The sequence below is a fragment of the Oncorhynchus clarkii genome, chromosome 31 (genome assembly GCF_045791955.1).
Source record: "Oncorhynchus clarkii lewisi isolate Uvic-CL-2024 chromosome 31, UVic_Ocla_1.0, whole genome shotgun sequence".
In the NCBI taxonomy this organism is placed as follows: Eukaryota; Metazoa; Chordata; class Actinopteri; order Salmoniformes; family Salmonidae; genus Oncorhynchus; species Oncorhynchus clarkii.
The window spans coordinates 30,151,156-30,167,897 of NC_092177.1; the positions used below are offsets into that span (position 1 = coordinate 30,151,156).

A 16,742-nucleotide genomic window follows, 5' to 3' on the forward strand; every position below is an offset into this window, starting at 1 on the left:
GTATTCATCCCCTGGGTCAATACACGTTAGAAGCACCTTTGGCAGTGATTACAGCAGTGAGTCTATTTGGGTAAGTCTCTAAGAGCTTTGCACATCTGGATTGTACAATATTTGCTCATTATTCTTTTAAAAATTATTCAAGCTTTGTCAAGTTGGTTGTTGATCATTGCTAGACAGCAGTTTTCATGTCTTGCCATAGATTTTCAAACAGATTTAAGTCAAAACTGTAACTAGGTCATTCAGGAACATTCAATGTCATCTTGGTATGAAACTCCAGTGTATATTTGGCCTTTTAGGGTTATTGTCCTGCTGAAGGGTGAATTTGTTTCCCAGCGTCTGTTGGAAAGCAGACTGAACAAGTTTTTCCTCTAGGATTTTGCCTGTGCTTAGCTATATTCCATTTATTTTTATCCTGAAAAACTCCCCAGTCCTTGCTGATGACAAACATACACATGACATGATGGTACCCAGTGATGTGTTGGATTTTCCCCCAAACATAACACTTTGTATTCAGGACAAAAAGTAAATTCCTTTGCCACATTTTTTTACACTATTACTTTAATTCCTTTTTGCAAACATGATGCATGTTTAGGAAAATGATGTATTCGCTAAAGTCTTCTTTCCTTTGCTCCATCCTCAGTTTTCTCTTATTACGACCATTAAACTCTGTAACTGTGCACCATTGGCCTTATGGTGAAATCCCTGAGGGGTTTCTTTCCCTGAGGGGTTTCTTTCCTCCTCAAATTAGTTAGGAAGGACACCTGTCTTTGTAGTGACTAGGTGTATTGATACACCATTCAAACCCTCATTAATAACTTCCCCATGCTCAAAGGGATATTCAGTGTCAGATGTTTTATTTTTTTTTGCCAATCTGTGCCCTTCTTTGTGAGATATTAGAAAACCTCGCTGGACTTTGTGGTTGAGTCTGTGCTTGAAATTCACTAGTCGACTGAGGGACCTTACAGATAATTGTATGTGTGGGGTACAGAGATGGGGTGAAGTCATTCAAAAATCATGTTAACCACTATTATTGCACACAGAGTGAGTCCATGCAACTTATGATGTGATTTGTTAACCCCGTTTCTACTCCATGCCATTACAAAGAGGTTGAATATTCTTTAACTCAACGTTTCCTCTTTTCATTTTTCATTCATTTGTAAAAATGTCTAAAAACACAATTCCACTTTGACATTATGGGATATTATGTGTAGATCAGTGGCACAAACTCTCAACTGAAACGATTTTATATTCAGGCGGTCACACGACAAAATGTGGAAAAAGTCAAGGGGTGTGAATACTTCAGGCGCTGCATGTTACACACCAGCTGTGGTTATTATTTGTTGTACGTGTTAGTTTGTGTATCCATAGTGCCTCTGCATCGCTCAAGTCTATGAGTTCATTGATAGGGAGAGGGAAGGCAGGTTCAGTAGTCAGGAAGAGAAAAAACCCAGCAGATTCCAGCACCTCGGGTTGATGCTATTCCTGTCTCAGCCTGGGAGAAAGATCTGTGTGTCACAATGCCACCTTGTGGCTGTACTGGCTACAGACTCCACTCTGGGCTGATTGCGTAAGAATGCGCGGCGTATGAGTCATCACCCTTGAGTGAGGATAGATTGAAGGTGTGTGTGTGTGCGTGTGCAGTGTGTGGTGTGCGTGCGTTGTAAGGAGGAGGCTGCCTGGGCGGAGCTAGCAGCAGCGGATGAGATACACAATGAAATTAGGGCTTTCCCCTGTTTTTTTGTGGGACTGTAGAGGAATCACTACCCAAGGAATATGGCTTTAGTCATCCAGGGGAGAGGGAGAACACAGTGGCTGTGTTAGATCAGTATGCCACTGGTTGTCTTATGCCTCACATATTAAGGCTAATGAGTCTTAAGTGCTGATATATCTAGCGATACCTTCTGCCCTCTCTCTTTGTTCAAGTGATTTTTCCATTCTCTCAGTGGTTGTCACACAAGAAGCCCAGGCATCTGTTCTGCAGCTGTGGAAAGACACAGAGCGCCACTGGCACTGGAGCATACTGGACCTGGGGGGGGGTGTTTCCATTCAGTAAGGTCAACTAGCTATGACCATACCAGACTGGGAAATGAGGAAATACTGTTTGGAGGAAAAGGAGAAACAGGAGTTGAAGAAGTAGGAGAGAAATGGGACTATATTAAGGAAGAGGGTGACATGGCTAAACAATATGAACAAAAGGCAATGGTTAACACGTGATTAAAATGTATATCGTTTTATTTTGTATCAGCTTCCTGGACCAAAATTACAACAAAATCATTAATGTGACAAAACTACAAATGAGTGAGTGAGTGTGTGAGAGCTTCAGCACTAATACTAGCTATGATTTAGGCGAGAGATGGATGCAGGAGAGACAGGGTGGAATGAGGAGGTTGGATCTGAGTGGTTATTGAGTCGTGTCCATGGACGATAAGGATTGAAAGGCTGAGGAATGAGAGTAGCATGAAAACACAGGCGTGAGAATGGGCCTGCTCAAAGCAAGAGAATGACAGAGACGGGATGAGAATGATGAAATAACGTGTTGTTCTTTATCTTCAATTGCAGGGTGTTTCTGAAACATGACAGGGGTTTGTACTAAAGGTTACTAGGGTAATTGTCCCTATTCGGCTCAAAGGACAAGGACAAATGAGCAGCGTGGAGCAGTCGAAAAATATACTTCAGGAGACTTCAGCTAAGAGGCAGGGAACAAAAATGGACGGTGTGTGGGCCGGGGGAAAATTAACTTCGTCGTATTGATGTTTATCAGTCACACGTTATCCATAAAGTATTCATTTTTAGAAATGTCTCTTTACCTCACTCTATCTCAGCTTTCCCAGAGGGTTGTGATTTGAGTTGTGTGTTTCCTTTGCAGGTCATGAAATAGGAGAAGCTAACAAACGTCTGACATCATGTCACAGTATCTGACTGTTCTGTTTATGACCCCTTTCAATTCTAGATTGTTCTGTGTGTCCTATTTCTCCTCTCTTGTATCTCTACTGTGTGTCTCCCCCTCTCTGTCTCTGACTCTCTGTCCTCCCTCTAGAATGCATAAGGCCCTACGTAGATTGAAAGTCGCAGAGCCGAGCTGGTCTGGTAGCTCAGGAGGGGGTTGACTGACACCATCTCCAGGTCCAGTGTGTACTCCTGGGGCCCCGTCACGGCCCGGGCTAAAACCAGCATGGCGCTGATGTTGTTGATTTGCTGAGAGAGACACAGAGATGATGGTGAGGTTAGTCAGGGTCCGTCGTACAATCCTAGTCTAAAAGTCAAGCAAACGTGTCTTACTAAGTCCTGTTATGATGCAATGTCTCAAAACTCAATGCAATATAATAGGTTTCTTGGCCTCCTCTGTCATCATAAATTCACAAGTCTATCGTCATATATTGACAAGGTGGATGGGAGGGTGACCCAGGCTGGTGCTGTACAGGGGCTGTTACACTATGGCTGTGCTCACTCTGATGTAGAAGTCTCCGTCGTGGTCTCCAGAGCGGATACGGAAGGTGTTGTAGGCTCCGGGGTAGACGCTGGTGGCCTGTATCTGGAAGATGTCTGACGGGACGGAGCGCTCTGACGTGATGCTCATGTAGCGCTGGACGATAGAGAAGGGTAGGTCTCGACAGGCCGGCTTGGTCACAGGACAGACACAGCGACTAGGGGAAAAATCGCAGGTTTTAGTCCCCTGGGGAGATATATGAGTTGTGCCATAGTGGCAGTCATGTTGCATAAAGCATCATTTCCTGAAATTTGACCTCATAAACGAGATGACTTGATGTGGTACTTTTGATTCTGTTTCATTTTATATTAAAACATAATATTTTTTATTTATCACTAAATATTAAATATAGATTACGTCCTGTGATATTATCATGCTTGTCTGCAACCTGGACCCATGGGTAGATGTAACATAGTAAACTAAAATGCGGGACGCTCAAATTAGTATATGTTACGTTTGGTATGTTATGTATTAATTTGTGGATGTCCATCATTCATTTCATATATGTTACGAATTACAATTAGTATGATATGTTATGAATTACAATTAGCTGTGGCTAACGTTAGACTAGGTGTTAGGTTTAGGGGTTAAGGTTAGGGTGTAGCTAACATGCTAAGTAGTTGCAAAGTAGCTAAAAAGTAGTTAAGTAGTTGGACAATGGATAATTAGCATAAAATGCTGAAGTAGTCCTTGATGAGATTCGAACACACAACCTTTGGGTTGCTAGACATTCGCGTCCTTTCGTTTTTGCCTTGGTATGTAACCATACCATACCAAACATAACACTCATTTGAGTGTCCCATATTTTTGTTTACTATGTTATGTCTAGTCTATGAGACCAGCCTGCATGTGTAGATACAATATTAAAAAGAGTAGTTGATAACTCAACCACTAGAGGGGTATATTGCAATATGAAGGAGCATGGTGAACTATCCTCAAACCAAGATGGATTACATTCAACTGTATTTGAACAGTGGCCATTTCCCCAAGAGATTTTCTGAAGCAGTTTTCATACAGCCAAAAAATGCTGGGGGAAATTAACTACTGTCCACACCTGTTATCAATGTAAGACTGGTTTCAATCTTCTAACAGCATTCTAATTGGACTGGACCATGTTCAACTGAAAAGATCACAGAATTGGAAAGAAATATGGAAAAAGCAATTGACGCAATCTTCAAAATAATGTGAGCTATGCTCCATACAGAAGTTGATGATATGTTGAGATTTGTGACCAGGGCATAGTTTGATAATGGGAAAATGGTGTGTGTGTGTGTGTGTGTGTGTGTACCCATGTTTTAATAAATGTTCACTCACTTGTCAGATACTTGGACGTAAGGGCTCTGGCAACGGTTGGTGTCCACACACTGACTGGCACCGTGGATATTCACACATGTCTGTCCTTCAGTACATTGGTGCTCTCCGGTCTCACACTCGTTTATATCTGGGGAGGAGAGGGATCGAATGAGGGCCGGAGAAAGAGAGAATTGAAATGAATCGAATCAATTAGAATACTTTATCGTCCACTAACAACGAGGACAACGAAAGAACACACAGGCACAGTTAGCTGACAGTGAAGGATGGGGAAAGGTGTTCAGAAAAACATTGAGAAGGAGAACAGATGGAGAGGGTGCTTACCCTGGCATAGTCGAGTGCCCAGCAGCTGGTAGCCTTCTGGGCACTGACAGGAGAACTTCCCGGGCTCATTGGCACACTGGAACTGACACAGGTAACTAGAGTAGCTGCACTCGTCTATGTCTGCAGAGCGATGGAGGGAGGGGAACAACGTTTACGATCATAGCACAGCTGTTTTAACCAAGAAACAGAAGGGCAGCTTTTAATAAATGCAAGAAAGAAAGAGTAGCTTTTCTTTTCAGATCAAAGCACTGCTACTTTAATGACAGTATAGAGACAGACAGACAGACAGACGTATCCTCTCACCATTGCAGGCAAAGCCATCAGGCCCAAGCTCGTAGCCCTGGTCACAGCGACAGAGGAAGGTACCGTAGGTGTTATAACACCGCTGCTGACAGGGGGCGCCCATGTCACACTCATTCACATCTGGAAGGAGGAGGAGAGGGAGAAGTCTATCCGTATATCAGTCAATATATTTTCTAACATCAGTCTGGATAGCCTGGGACTCTCTGTATGTGGGTGTGTGTATATCTGACCACGCCTTACCAATACAGGAGCGGTTGTTGCCGGCCAGCTGGAAGCCTGGTTCACACTGACAGGAGAAGGAGCCGGGGACGTTGACACAGCGATGCTGACAGTACCTGTATCTGCACTCGTCAATGTCTGACAACCCAGATGGAAGGAGAGCATTCAGAAACAGTTCCAGAGAGAAGGTGGAGATTGAGTTGACCAACCAGGTCGTTATGGTGAAGGAGACTTTGACTCAAGTGGCTTTCCTGGTTAAATAGAGGTCAAATAACATGCTACAATGACTAAGGAGAAGTTGACCTATACGGTGTATGTGACAAAACATATTAACATATTAATTGTGAATAAACTAAATTACCTTCCTGGTTAAATAGAGGTCAAATAACATGCTACAATGGCTAAGCTTAACCAAAACCATGAGGTGAGACCGCAAACAGTGAGTTGGTGTGACTCAGGCTAGTGGTTAGGCTGGTTAATGGGCGTCCTATTGGTTGTCTCTCAGGCCAGTGGTTAGGCTGGTTAATGGGCGTCCTATTGGTTGTCTCTCAGGGCAGTGGTTAGGCTGGTTAATGGGCGTCCTATTGGTTGTCTCTCAGGGCAGTGGTTAGGCTGGTTAATGGGCGTCCTATTGGTTATCTCTCAGGCCAGTGGTTAGGCTGGTTAGTGGGAGTCCTATTGGTTGTCTCTCAGGCCAATAGTTAGGCTAGTTAATGGGCGTCCTATTGGTTGTCTCTCAGGCCAGTGGTTAGGCTGGTTAATGGGCGTCCTATTGGTTGTGTCTCAGGCCAGTGGTTAGGCTGGTTAATGGGAGTCCTATTGGTTGTCTCTCAGGCCAGTGGTTAGGCTGGTTAGTGGGAGTCCTATTGGTTGTCTCTCAGGCCAGTGGTTAGGCTGGTTAATGGGCGTCCTATTGGTTGTCTCTCAGGCCAGTGGTTAGGCTGGTTAATGGGCGTCCTATTGGTTGTCTCTCAGGCCAGTGGTTAGGCTGGTTAATGGGCATCCTATTGGTTGTCTCTCAGGCCAGTGGTTAGGCTGGTTAGTGGGCGTCCTATTGGTTGTCTCTCAGGCCAGTGGTTAGGCTGGTTAGTGGGAGTTCTATTGGCTGTCTTACCGATGCACTCGGTGCCAACCTTACGGTAACCCTCAGGACACTGGCAGGTAAAGGCTCCCGGCGTGTTGATGCACTGCTGGCTGGGCTGGCAGTCGTGTTCATCTCTCTCACACTCATTCACATCTGTGTGTGAGATATGGTAAAACAACACAATGTATTTAGTCATATGGATGTTAATACGGTTGAGGCACCAACAGCTGCCCCATTTTGTTCAATCATTATTCCTGTCTCATGCATTCCCCATCAACAACCCCTATCACCCAGACTCCAAGAACAACAGGACAAGCAGCTCTCTCAACCAGTGGTGGAAAAAGTACTCAATTGTCATACTTGAGTAAAAGTAAAGATACCTTAATAGAAAAGGACAAGTAAAAGGGAAAGTCACCCAGTAAAATACTACTTGAGTAAAAGTCTAAAAGTATTTGGTTTTAAATATACTTAAGTATCAAAAGTAAATGTATAAATAATTTCAAATTCCTTATATTAAGCAAACCAAACAGTACAATTTTCTTTAATGTTTTTTTTATTGATGGATACACACTACAAGACATAATTTACAAACGAAGCATTTGTGTTTAGTGAGTCCGCCAGGGCAGAGGCAGTAGGGATGCCCAGGGATGTTCTCTTGATAAGTGTGTGAATTGGACCATTTTCCTGTCAAAATGTAACGAGTACTTTCGGGTGTCAGGGAAAATGTATGGAGTAAAAAGTACATTATTGTCTTTAGGAATGTAGTGAAGTAAACGTTCCAAAAAAAATATAAATAATAAAGTAAAGTACAGATACCCCCAAAAAGTACTTAAGTAGTACTTCAAAGTATTTTGACTAAAGTACTTCACACCACTCCTCTCAACACTCTCCGTCCTCTAAAACTAAGAGCAGCTGTCCTCATGTGAAATCTCCACATTCCAGTACCAGCTATCCACCCCCCACCGACAAATACTCACACACACCCACACAAACTCCACAAACTCCCCAAACACACGCTTGATACAACCACCTGTCCCACACTAGTCTGCACTCATTCAGACTACATGCTTATTGCCCAATCACAAACAAGGCACGCACACCTTATCCAGTCCCTTGCAGCCACCTGTCTACCCCCCCTCCCTCCCTACTCTCTCACCCACACAGCTGTCTCCCTGGGGCTCATAGCCCAGAGGACAGGGGTTGAAGGGCTCTCTGGCGGTGCTCTCCAGGTTGGTCCCAGGCTGGCTGGGGGGGTCTGGAGCTGGGATGACTGAGGCAGAGCGGGGGAGGCACAGGTAGCCCCCGTAGTGGTTGAAGCACTTCATCTCCCCCTTACAGGCCTCCGGAATGGTCTCACACTCGTTTATGTCTGTCGGGGGAGAAGGAAAAGGACTGAAAGACAGGACTGGTTGCAAGTTGTAATGCTCTCACTCGTTGCTTACAACTGATGGAGGGAAGAGAGGAGATGGGGACATGAAGATAATCGAGAGCCATTACCTTTGCAGTGCTGAGTCTGAGGATCCCATTGATACCCATCTGTGCATTCCTACAGATGGCATGAGACAGAGAGCGAGAGAGTCATATGCACTGAACAATCCAAATGACCTTTCATTTGAAGCTATTAGGTACATTTTAAATAATGGCTGTGTCACATTAACAGGAGGGTACCTAGTCATAGGCACAGAGGGGGAAAGACACAGCAGGACTCCAGAGTACAGCGGAGGTCAACAGGAAAGAGAGGAGCAGCTGCAGTACAAAAGGGGTCAAATTATCAGTCTGGTGTATGGTGGGCGGGGAAGACAAGATAGAAGGAGAGGAGGGAGGGAGAGAAAAAGAGTCCTGGAATACCCATCCTTACCGTGTAGGTGTCACTTTCTGTAGGTGGCTGTGAAATAGCACTGCGGAGGAACACAGACACACACAGGATCGCCGCACACACGCCCTGCATGCTCACGGACTGACTGGCAGATAGGACCGGATCACACACGTAAACACACACCCTGGCACAGCCGGCGGGTCACACAGGTAGCGGTGCCTCCGGTCAGGACGAGAGAAGCTGCCGGGTTGTTGTGGTGCTCAGAGCAGCGCAGCGGTATCTGGGGGGAGAGGGAGGGAGGGAGGGAGGGAGGGAGGGAGGGAGGGAGGGAGGGAGGGAGGGAGGGAGGGAGGGAGGGAGGGAGGGAGGGAGGGAGGGAGGGAGAGAGAGTTACTTAGGAGACTCATTAACCTGGGTTGAGAAGAGAGGGAGTTAATTAACAACCTAGGTTGGAACAGCTTTCAATTCATCCACTTAATTAGAAAAACATAACACTCTGGCTGTGTGTTGACATCTAACACTTTTTTCTGAAGCCAGGCTCAGAACAAAAGTCAACACACACAACTCCCTTATGACTCAGACGTCGGTCATTATTTGTTAATCGAACACGTTCCCCCCAAATCCCCGCCAGTATGACGGAGAGGAAGCCCGTCTCCCCCTCCTGGCAAAAGGTCAATATAACGACGCATTCCATCCATCAGCTGAAAATAATCAAGTCAACCGTGTGGAAATCCTTTCATGTTAGCTCTCCATAGACAGCCCTCTGTTTCCCAAGACAGGCCCACTGTAACTGCACACACAAACGCTCACACAACAAACCTACAGTATACCAAAGTGAGCCATTAAACACAGTGCCTACATCTCAGGGTATTGTCTATCAATTTCAAGACATTACTTTCCGTTTCCCCAGACGCCGCAAGCTCCGACACAGATTTCTGCTCTGGTCATCCATCTAAATCACCGTCGCTGTCTAGTACCGCAGAATCCATTATTGTCTGCCTCTGAGTCTGACATCGTTCATCATCATGGCTAGTGTGTTATTCTTCGAAGTACTGCATATGGTGTCGGAGAAGCATGCAGACAGGACCACGCTGCTTTTTCTGACCAACCATCCTCCATTTAATGTTCTTGGAGAGTGGAAGCACAACTGTTAAAGTAGACCCTGTACCTAGACAAATAAATCCTCTATTCGAGCTCCCTCAGACAAAAAGAAAAACAAACCAAGAGAAAGCAATAAAACATCTCTGAGTAACCGTTGTTCGTGCAAAAACCGTCAGTTAGAATTTGCTCCAGGCAAAATAATATATGAAGAGGAAAGTTATAATCATTGCTTTCCTTACACGCACGCACACACAATGGTGAGACTTTTGTATGCTGTAATACTCAACCACTTGTCGCGCCCTCATGCACGCACGCACACACACACACACACACACGCACACACGCACACACGCACACGCACACACACACACACACACGCACACACACACTAACCTCAGGGAGGCCAAGCAAGAAGCCACAGAGCAACGTGTGTACCCACACAAACATGCTAACTGTCTTACATCATAGTTCAAATGTAGCCTACCCTTCCTTCTCAAGCACCAAAACAAATGTTCAACTGAGTTCCCAGGACAACTATATACACAGTCAGTGCACCTGTCACAATTTCACAATCTTTCAAACACTCCCAAAAGTGAGGTATTTTAGTGGACCTTGCATCATATCGTCTTCAATAGGTCTGCATCGTATGCATGAGTATACACACACTGTACCCCTGGACACACACTGTACCCCTGGACACACACTGTACCCTTGGACACACACTGTACCCCTGGACACACACTGTACCCCTGGACACACACTGTACCCCTGGACACACACTGTACCCTTGGACACACACTGTACCCCTGGACACACACTGTACCCCTGGACACACACTGTACCGCAGGACACACACTGTACCCCTGGACACACACTGTACCGCTGAACACACACTGTACCGCTGGACACACACTGTACCCCTGGACACACACTGTACCCCTGGACACACACTGTACCCCTGGACACACACTGTACCCCTGGACACACACTGTACCGCTGAACACACACTGTACCCCTGGACACACACTGTACCCCTGGACACACACTGTACCCCTGGACACACACTGTACCCCTGGACACACACTGTACCCCTGGACAGACACTGTACCCCTGGACACACACTGTACCCCTGGACACACACTGTACTGCTGAACACACACTGTACCCCTGGACACACACTCTACCCCTGGACACACACTGTACTGCTGAACACACACTGTACCCCTGGACACACACTCTACCCCTGGACACACACTGTACTGCTGAACACTTATACAGCCACAATATGAGGACACGTCAAAATCCGCTTTGGTACTGTGGTTCTCTTATAGCGCGGGATAAATCTGACCTAAAACCACCAAAAAAACAAACTGTCCGCCAGTTGAGAGTCCAGTAACTCAGTCACCCAGACCTGTGAGCAGCAGGCAGACGTGGGTAGGTGCTGCGCTTCCGCCGCTGACCAGTGAGCACCAAGTGGTGGTTGGACCTCTGGAATTCCCGTGGCAAGGATGTGGGCTGCAGTTCCCAGTAGGGATACCCTGCCATCACGGTGTTTCTCAGAGTATCAGGTTTTGGGAAAGCCCCCACATGGTTCATGTAGGACAGCTGCTGCCAATCCTACAGCCTCTGGTCTCTGAGTGGGAGGATGGTCCATCTCTCTGACAGTCCTCCACATGCCAACCACTGGTCTTTCCATTGTTTGTGATTCTGGTTACAACAGGTGTTGGTGAACAACGCTACACTTGACATTTACCAGTGTAGCATTGTCTACCATGTACAGCAGTACACATTGTTCACAGAAATACAGTAATTATATGGCCCTGTATTTACTTGGATTGAAGAGGAAATTCTGCAACTCTTGGAGGACAGAGGATGTTGATACAGATGCTGTCTTTACTTGGTCCAGGTGCATTCCTTATATTACTGGCATCCAGTGGAGACTGCTGAGGGGAGGACTGCTCATAATAATGGCTGGAACGGAGCGAATGGAATGGCATCAAACACATGGGAAACCATATTCCGTTCCAGCCATTACCACAAGCCCGTCCTCCCCAATTAAGGTGCCACCAACCTCCTGTGCTGGCATCAGTAGTCTGTTAACTCCTGCAACAGGGGGCACCCCTCTCCTTGAATCCACACTGTCAGCAGAATGACCAAGCAAAATAACAGCAGGGTAATAAAGAAATGACTTCATGGGGACTAGACAGAACACACAGCGAGACCACACACACAGGTATACACACACAGAGCAACATACACAAACACACATAGACTATACACACGCATCTACACACGCACACACTGGTGGGAGACCCAACCAGAGACGGTCGGGTCTTGTGATGTGTATATATAGCCGGCTTTGATCCGTTCTGCTCCGTTGTGCATGGAGCTGCTCTCTCTCTAGCACGGTGGCCCGGTGGGCTCATGCTGTGCTCGGTTCCCCTCGCTGCACTGAACCTGCCACCTTGCGGGCCAGAACCTCTTATATGTTATACCAGTAAACTCCTGTGGTGTGAGATTTCTCTCATATTGCCGGACAGTAGAACTACAGAAAAAACATCAAACATAACAGTTCCCAATGGGCACAGGGCTGTAGTCTGATGGAGAGGGAAGCTAGTGGGAGCCAGGCATGGAGAGCTGGCTGGGCCAAAGTGATACAGTGGGTATCATGTGTTTACCCCTCTTGGATTTTATCACATTGGTCTCCACAAAAATACTCTGTAATGTCAAAGTGAAAGAAAAAGTCTATACAGGTTAGAAACACCTTTGGTTGTGATTACAGCTGTAAGTCTCCTTAGGTAAGTCTCTAAGAGTTTTGCACACCTGGATTGTGCAATAGTTTTTATTTCACCTTTATTTAACCAGGTAGGCTAGTTGAGAACAAGTTCTCATTTGCAACTGCGACCTGGCCAAGATGAAGCATAGCAGTTCGATATATACAACAACACAGAGTTACACATGAAATAAACAAAACATACAGTCAATAATACGGTAGGGGAAAAAAAGGGGGAAAAGTCTATATACAGTGAGTGCAAATGAGGTAAGATAAGGGAGTAAGGAAATAAATAGGCCATGGAGGCGAAGTAATTATAATATGGCAATTAAACATTGGAATGGTAGATGTGCAGAAGATGAATGTGCAAGTAGAGATACTGGGGTGCAAAGGAGCAAGATAAATAAATACAGTATGGGGATGAGGTAGTTGGATGGGCTGTTTACAGATTGGCTATGTACAGGTGCAGTGATCTGTGAGCTGCTCTGACAGCTGGCGCTTAAAGCTAGTGAGGGAGATATGAGTCTCCAGCTTCAGTGATTTTTGCAGTTCGTTCCAGTCAATGGCAGCAGAGAACTGGAAGCAAAGGCGGCCAAAGGATGAATTGGCGTTGAGGGTGACCAGTGAGATATACCTGCTGGAGCGCGTGCTACGAGTGGGTGCTGCCCATTTGCCCATTAATGTTTTCAAAATGTGTCAAGATGTTGGGGATCGTGGCTAGACAGCAATTTTCAAGTCTTGCCATAGATGTTCATGCAGATTTAAGTCAAAACTGTAAATTGGCAACTCAGGAACGTTCATTGTCTTCTTGGTAAGCAATTTTGCCTTGTGTTTTAGGTTATTGTCCTGCTGAATGGTGAATTCATCTTCCAGCGTCTGGTGGAAAGCAGACTGAAGCAGGTTTTCCTCTAGGATTTTGCCTGTGCTTAGCTCCATCCTGTTTCTTTTCATCGTGAAAAACTCCCCAGTCTTTGCCAATGTAAAGCATACCCATACCATGATGCAGCCACCATGATGCAGCTTGAACATAATGCAGCTTGAACATAAGGAGGCAGTTACTCAGTGATGTGTTGTGTTGGATTTACCCTAAACATAAGGCTTTGCATTTAGGCCAAAAAGTGTATTCCTTTGTCGTGTTTTTGTTGTTGTTGCAGTATTACTTTAGTGCCTTGTTCCATACAAGATGCATGTTTTGGAATATTTAGTATATTTGTACTCTTCTTTTCACTCTGTCATTTAGGTCATTATTGTGGAGTCCCTACAATGCTGTTGATCCATCCTCAGTTTCCTCCCATCACAGCCATTGAACTCTGTAGCTGTTTTAAAATCCCCAATGGCCTCATGGTAACATCCCTGTACTGCAGCTCAGTTCAGAAGGACAACTGTATCTTTGAGGTGTCTGGGTGGTTTAATACATCATCCACAGCATAATTATTAACCACATCATGCTTAAAGAGATATTCAATGTCTGATTTGTTATTGTTACCCATCTACCAATCACTGCCCTTCTTAATGATGCTTACAAAAAGCTCCCTGGTCTTTGTACTTGAATCTATGCTCGAAATTCAATACTTGACTGAGGGACCTTAAAGATGTTGTATGTATGGTGGCATGCTTAATCATTTAAAAATCATGCCAACCCCTATTATTGCACACAGAGTGAGTCCATGTAACTTATGTGATTTGTTACTCCAAATTTTACTGAATACTTTTTCAACAACTACATTTTAGTTATTCCTTTTTTGATTTTTTTTTTTACATTTGTAGTTTTCTTTTCACTTTGACATTATGGAGTATTTTGTGTAGATGGAAAACAAATCCCAACTAAATCCATTTCAATCCCACTTTGTCACACAACAAAATGTGGAAAAATCCAAGGGATGTGAATAATGATGATATGCTGTAGTAACTAGATGAGATGACGTGTGCCAAGGGGGAGTTTGGTATTTTAATAGTTGACCCTGCTCGCCGTGCCTCTGTGCTCTCTCCTGAATCACTCTAGTCAGACCAGCCTTACTACTAATTTTGGCCTATGAACGCAGAATTCTTTCTGTCAAATGTTAGTAATTAAGAGTACATAAACACAGTGAGAAAATGGTGCCCTGCTCTGCACAGAAGTGGTCTGTAAAGGAATAAGAAGGCCGTGTCCTGCCCTGTGATGTAATGTGTGTGTGTATGGGAGGGAGGGTGTGTACAGAGTGTTTAATGCCATTGGGTGGCACCTGTCTCTCTAGTTTGTGGTTGTCCCTTGGTGTGTCCATATGGTAACGTAGGCCTGTCTGCTCCTCCTCACACTAAAACAAGTCTTTCCAGCAAACAAATCCTGTACTTAGGGTTTCATCCAAGCTGACCATGTCTGGCAGGCATTTCATGAATCAAGTTCGCAGGAGATATTAGTAGACTTTGCGATTGTGACATTACATAGTTGTGAAATAGTAGTTGGATCTGTACAAGAGTTTTGCAATACATTTCCATGTACAACTACTCTCTTACACATGCTCTCTGTCCCTTCCTCTCCCTCTCTCTCTCTCTCTCTCTCCCTCACACTCACGTACACACAGGGCCTTGCCACCTCAGCTCTTGTAAGGATCCAACTGTAGCCGTGGAGGTTGAGTGGAAAGCAATGGTGTGGCTGTGACGTGTCCTCCCCCTCCAGGAGCAGAGGGTAAGAGGCACGTTTTTCTTTGTGATGTAATACACTCACGCACTTGGTTAATCTCTCTCTCACAATCACAAAGGCTCTCATAGACACACCCGCTCCCTCTCTCTCTTTCAAACCCGCACACACACAAAGTCATTGTGAAACATGGTGAACTCACAGGCAAGTCTTCTTCCTTTGTGTGAATTCGTCTTCTTCCTGTTATCTTCAGGTCCCTGGTTTGAGTCCGTGTAGTGCTGTTCTAGTCCCCTGGCGGTGGTGGTCCCTGATGTGGTGTGAGTGTGGAGAGCAGAAGTGGTCCCTCTATCTGTCCTGCTCCTGCCTCTATGGCCCTGAGAGAGTGAGTGGGCAGATCGACAGCTGGAGCAGCTGAATGCATGCAGGGGAGGGCGAGAAAGAGAGAGAAGGAAAGAGGCAGAGAGGAAAGAGGGACAGCCCATTCCTACCCCCCCTCTGGCCCCCTGCACTGCCATCCTCCACCCTCCCACTGACCCCCCCTCCCTGACCCCCCAGGATGCAAATTCCTGGTCTGCGGCCCAAATTCCAAATCCGTCCAAATCGCAGGCGGAACAACAACTTGCATAGATTCACACACACACTCCCCCTCCCCCTGTGCCCCCACTCACAGGTCACACAACACTCCTGGTTTCATTTAAAATCACCCCCCACAGCTCGCTCCCCCAATCTATCTATCCTTACTTCCCCCATCTTTTTCTCTTTCTGTACAGCCACTAAGTTTTCCCTCGCTCCGGTCCAATCTGACACAGGCAGATATTTATAGCTTGGGAGAGAAGTTGGTGGAATGTGGACAAAAATTAGAGCGAAGGAGAGAGGAGAGAGACACAAGCCTTCTTGGAAAAGTAGTTAGCTTTTCTAACTACCAGTAAATATTTAAACTGGAGGTCTTCCAGACAGACATGTTTATATGTAGAAGCATGAAAAGGCTGACCCTGAAGTAATCATCATCCATTTCTTCAAGAGGTTTTGTTATAACTACAGTACTACTAATACTTTTGCAACACATTTCCTTTGACAATTACATGAAAGCTGTGTACTCCGGGACAGCTCTACTACTGTATACAAACAGTGAAATATGTTCTTCCTTTTTACAATATTATTATCTTAGTGTCCATGTTAGTTATAATTTATAGATATTACGTTTTTGCTGAAGTGCAAATCCATAATTCACATGGATATGAGCAGTACCATTATACCTACTTAATCAAGGTTTCAAATCAAATCAAAATCAAATTTTATTCGTCACAGTGAAATGCTTACTTATGAACCCCTAACCAACAGTGCAGTTTCAAGAAATACAGATAACAATAAGAGATATTGATGTGTGTGGGGGGGGTGTGACAGCTGCTCTTACCCAAACCCCAGTGGCCACACATAGACACACAGTTTACTACTGGCTTCTCATAATATAATCCACTCAGGTTTAATTTACTATGCAGATGTATTCCAAAATAGTCTGTCTTCACCCATATTCATCCACGCTGGGATGAGATTCTAGCCACTTTCTTGGCATGTTCAAGCTGTGAAATATCTAAGTGTTATATTGGACCAAACTGGTCTCAACCCCTACATCTGCAGTCAGTTTTTAAAATCAGAGTAATTTGCATCTGACATTCTAACATAAACAAGCACTCACAGCATACGCAC

The 16,742-nt window shown here is 45.1% G+C and overlaps 1 protein-coding gene across 3 annotated transcripts; it reads right to left on the reverse strand.

The window, feature by feature from the left end:
- Positions 1-2,203: 2,203 nt before the first annotated feature.
- LOC139390531 (EGF-containing fibulin-like extracellular matrix protein 2) lies at positions 2,204-15,837 on the reverse strand. Of its 3 annotated transcripts, XM_071137705.1 has the most exons (12): positions 15,238-15,435; positions 8,587-8,824; positions 8,397-8,474; positions 8,226-8,274; positions 7,885-8,097; positions 6,759-6,881; positions 5,666-5,782; positions 5,426-5,545; positions 5,123-5,242; positions 4,802-4,928; positions 3,449-3,644; positions 2,215-3,195 (listed from the first exon to the last, which is right to left on the reverse strand). In XM_071137705.1, exons 5-12 carry the CDS (start codon positions 8,051-8,053, stop codon positions 3,034-3,036), a joined length of 1,134 nt encoding a protein of 377 aa, XP_070993806.1. In that variant the 5' UTR covers positions 8,054-8,097; positions 8,226-8,274; positions 8,397-8,474; positions 8,587-8,824; positions 15,238-15,435; the 3' UTR covers positions 2,215-3,033. The 3 variants fall into 3 exon arrangements, with proteins under 3 accessions (XP_070993804.1, XP_070993806.1, XP_070993807.1); XM_071137703.1 differs by lacking the exon at positions 8,397-8,474 and having other exon boundaries at positions 2,204-3,195; positions 15,238-15,837; XM_071137706.1 differs by lacking the exon at positions 8,397-8,474 and having other exon boundaries at positions 8,728-8,824.
- Positions 15,838-16,742: the final 905 nt, after the last annotated feature.

What these genes read in the sequence shown, in the direction of transcription:
- LOC139390531 (XM_071137703.1), bottom strand. Translation starts at nt 8,676, where the DNA reads ATGCAGGGCGTGTGTGCGGCGATCCTGTGTGTGTCTGTGTTCCTCCGC. An exon ending in CAGAAAGTGACACCTACACG is followed by an intron (nt 8,275 to 8,586) that starts GTAAGGATGGGT and finishes TGCCATCTGTAG; the next exon opens with GAATGCACAGATGGGTATCA. An exon ending in TACGTCCAAGTATCTGACAA is followed by an intron (nt 3,645 to 4,801) that starts GTGAGTGAACAT and finishes TTTTTCCCCTAG; the next exon opens with TCGCTGTGTCTGTCCTGTGA.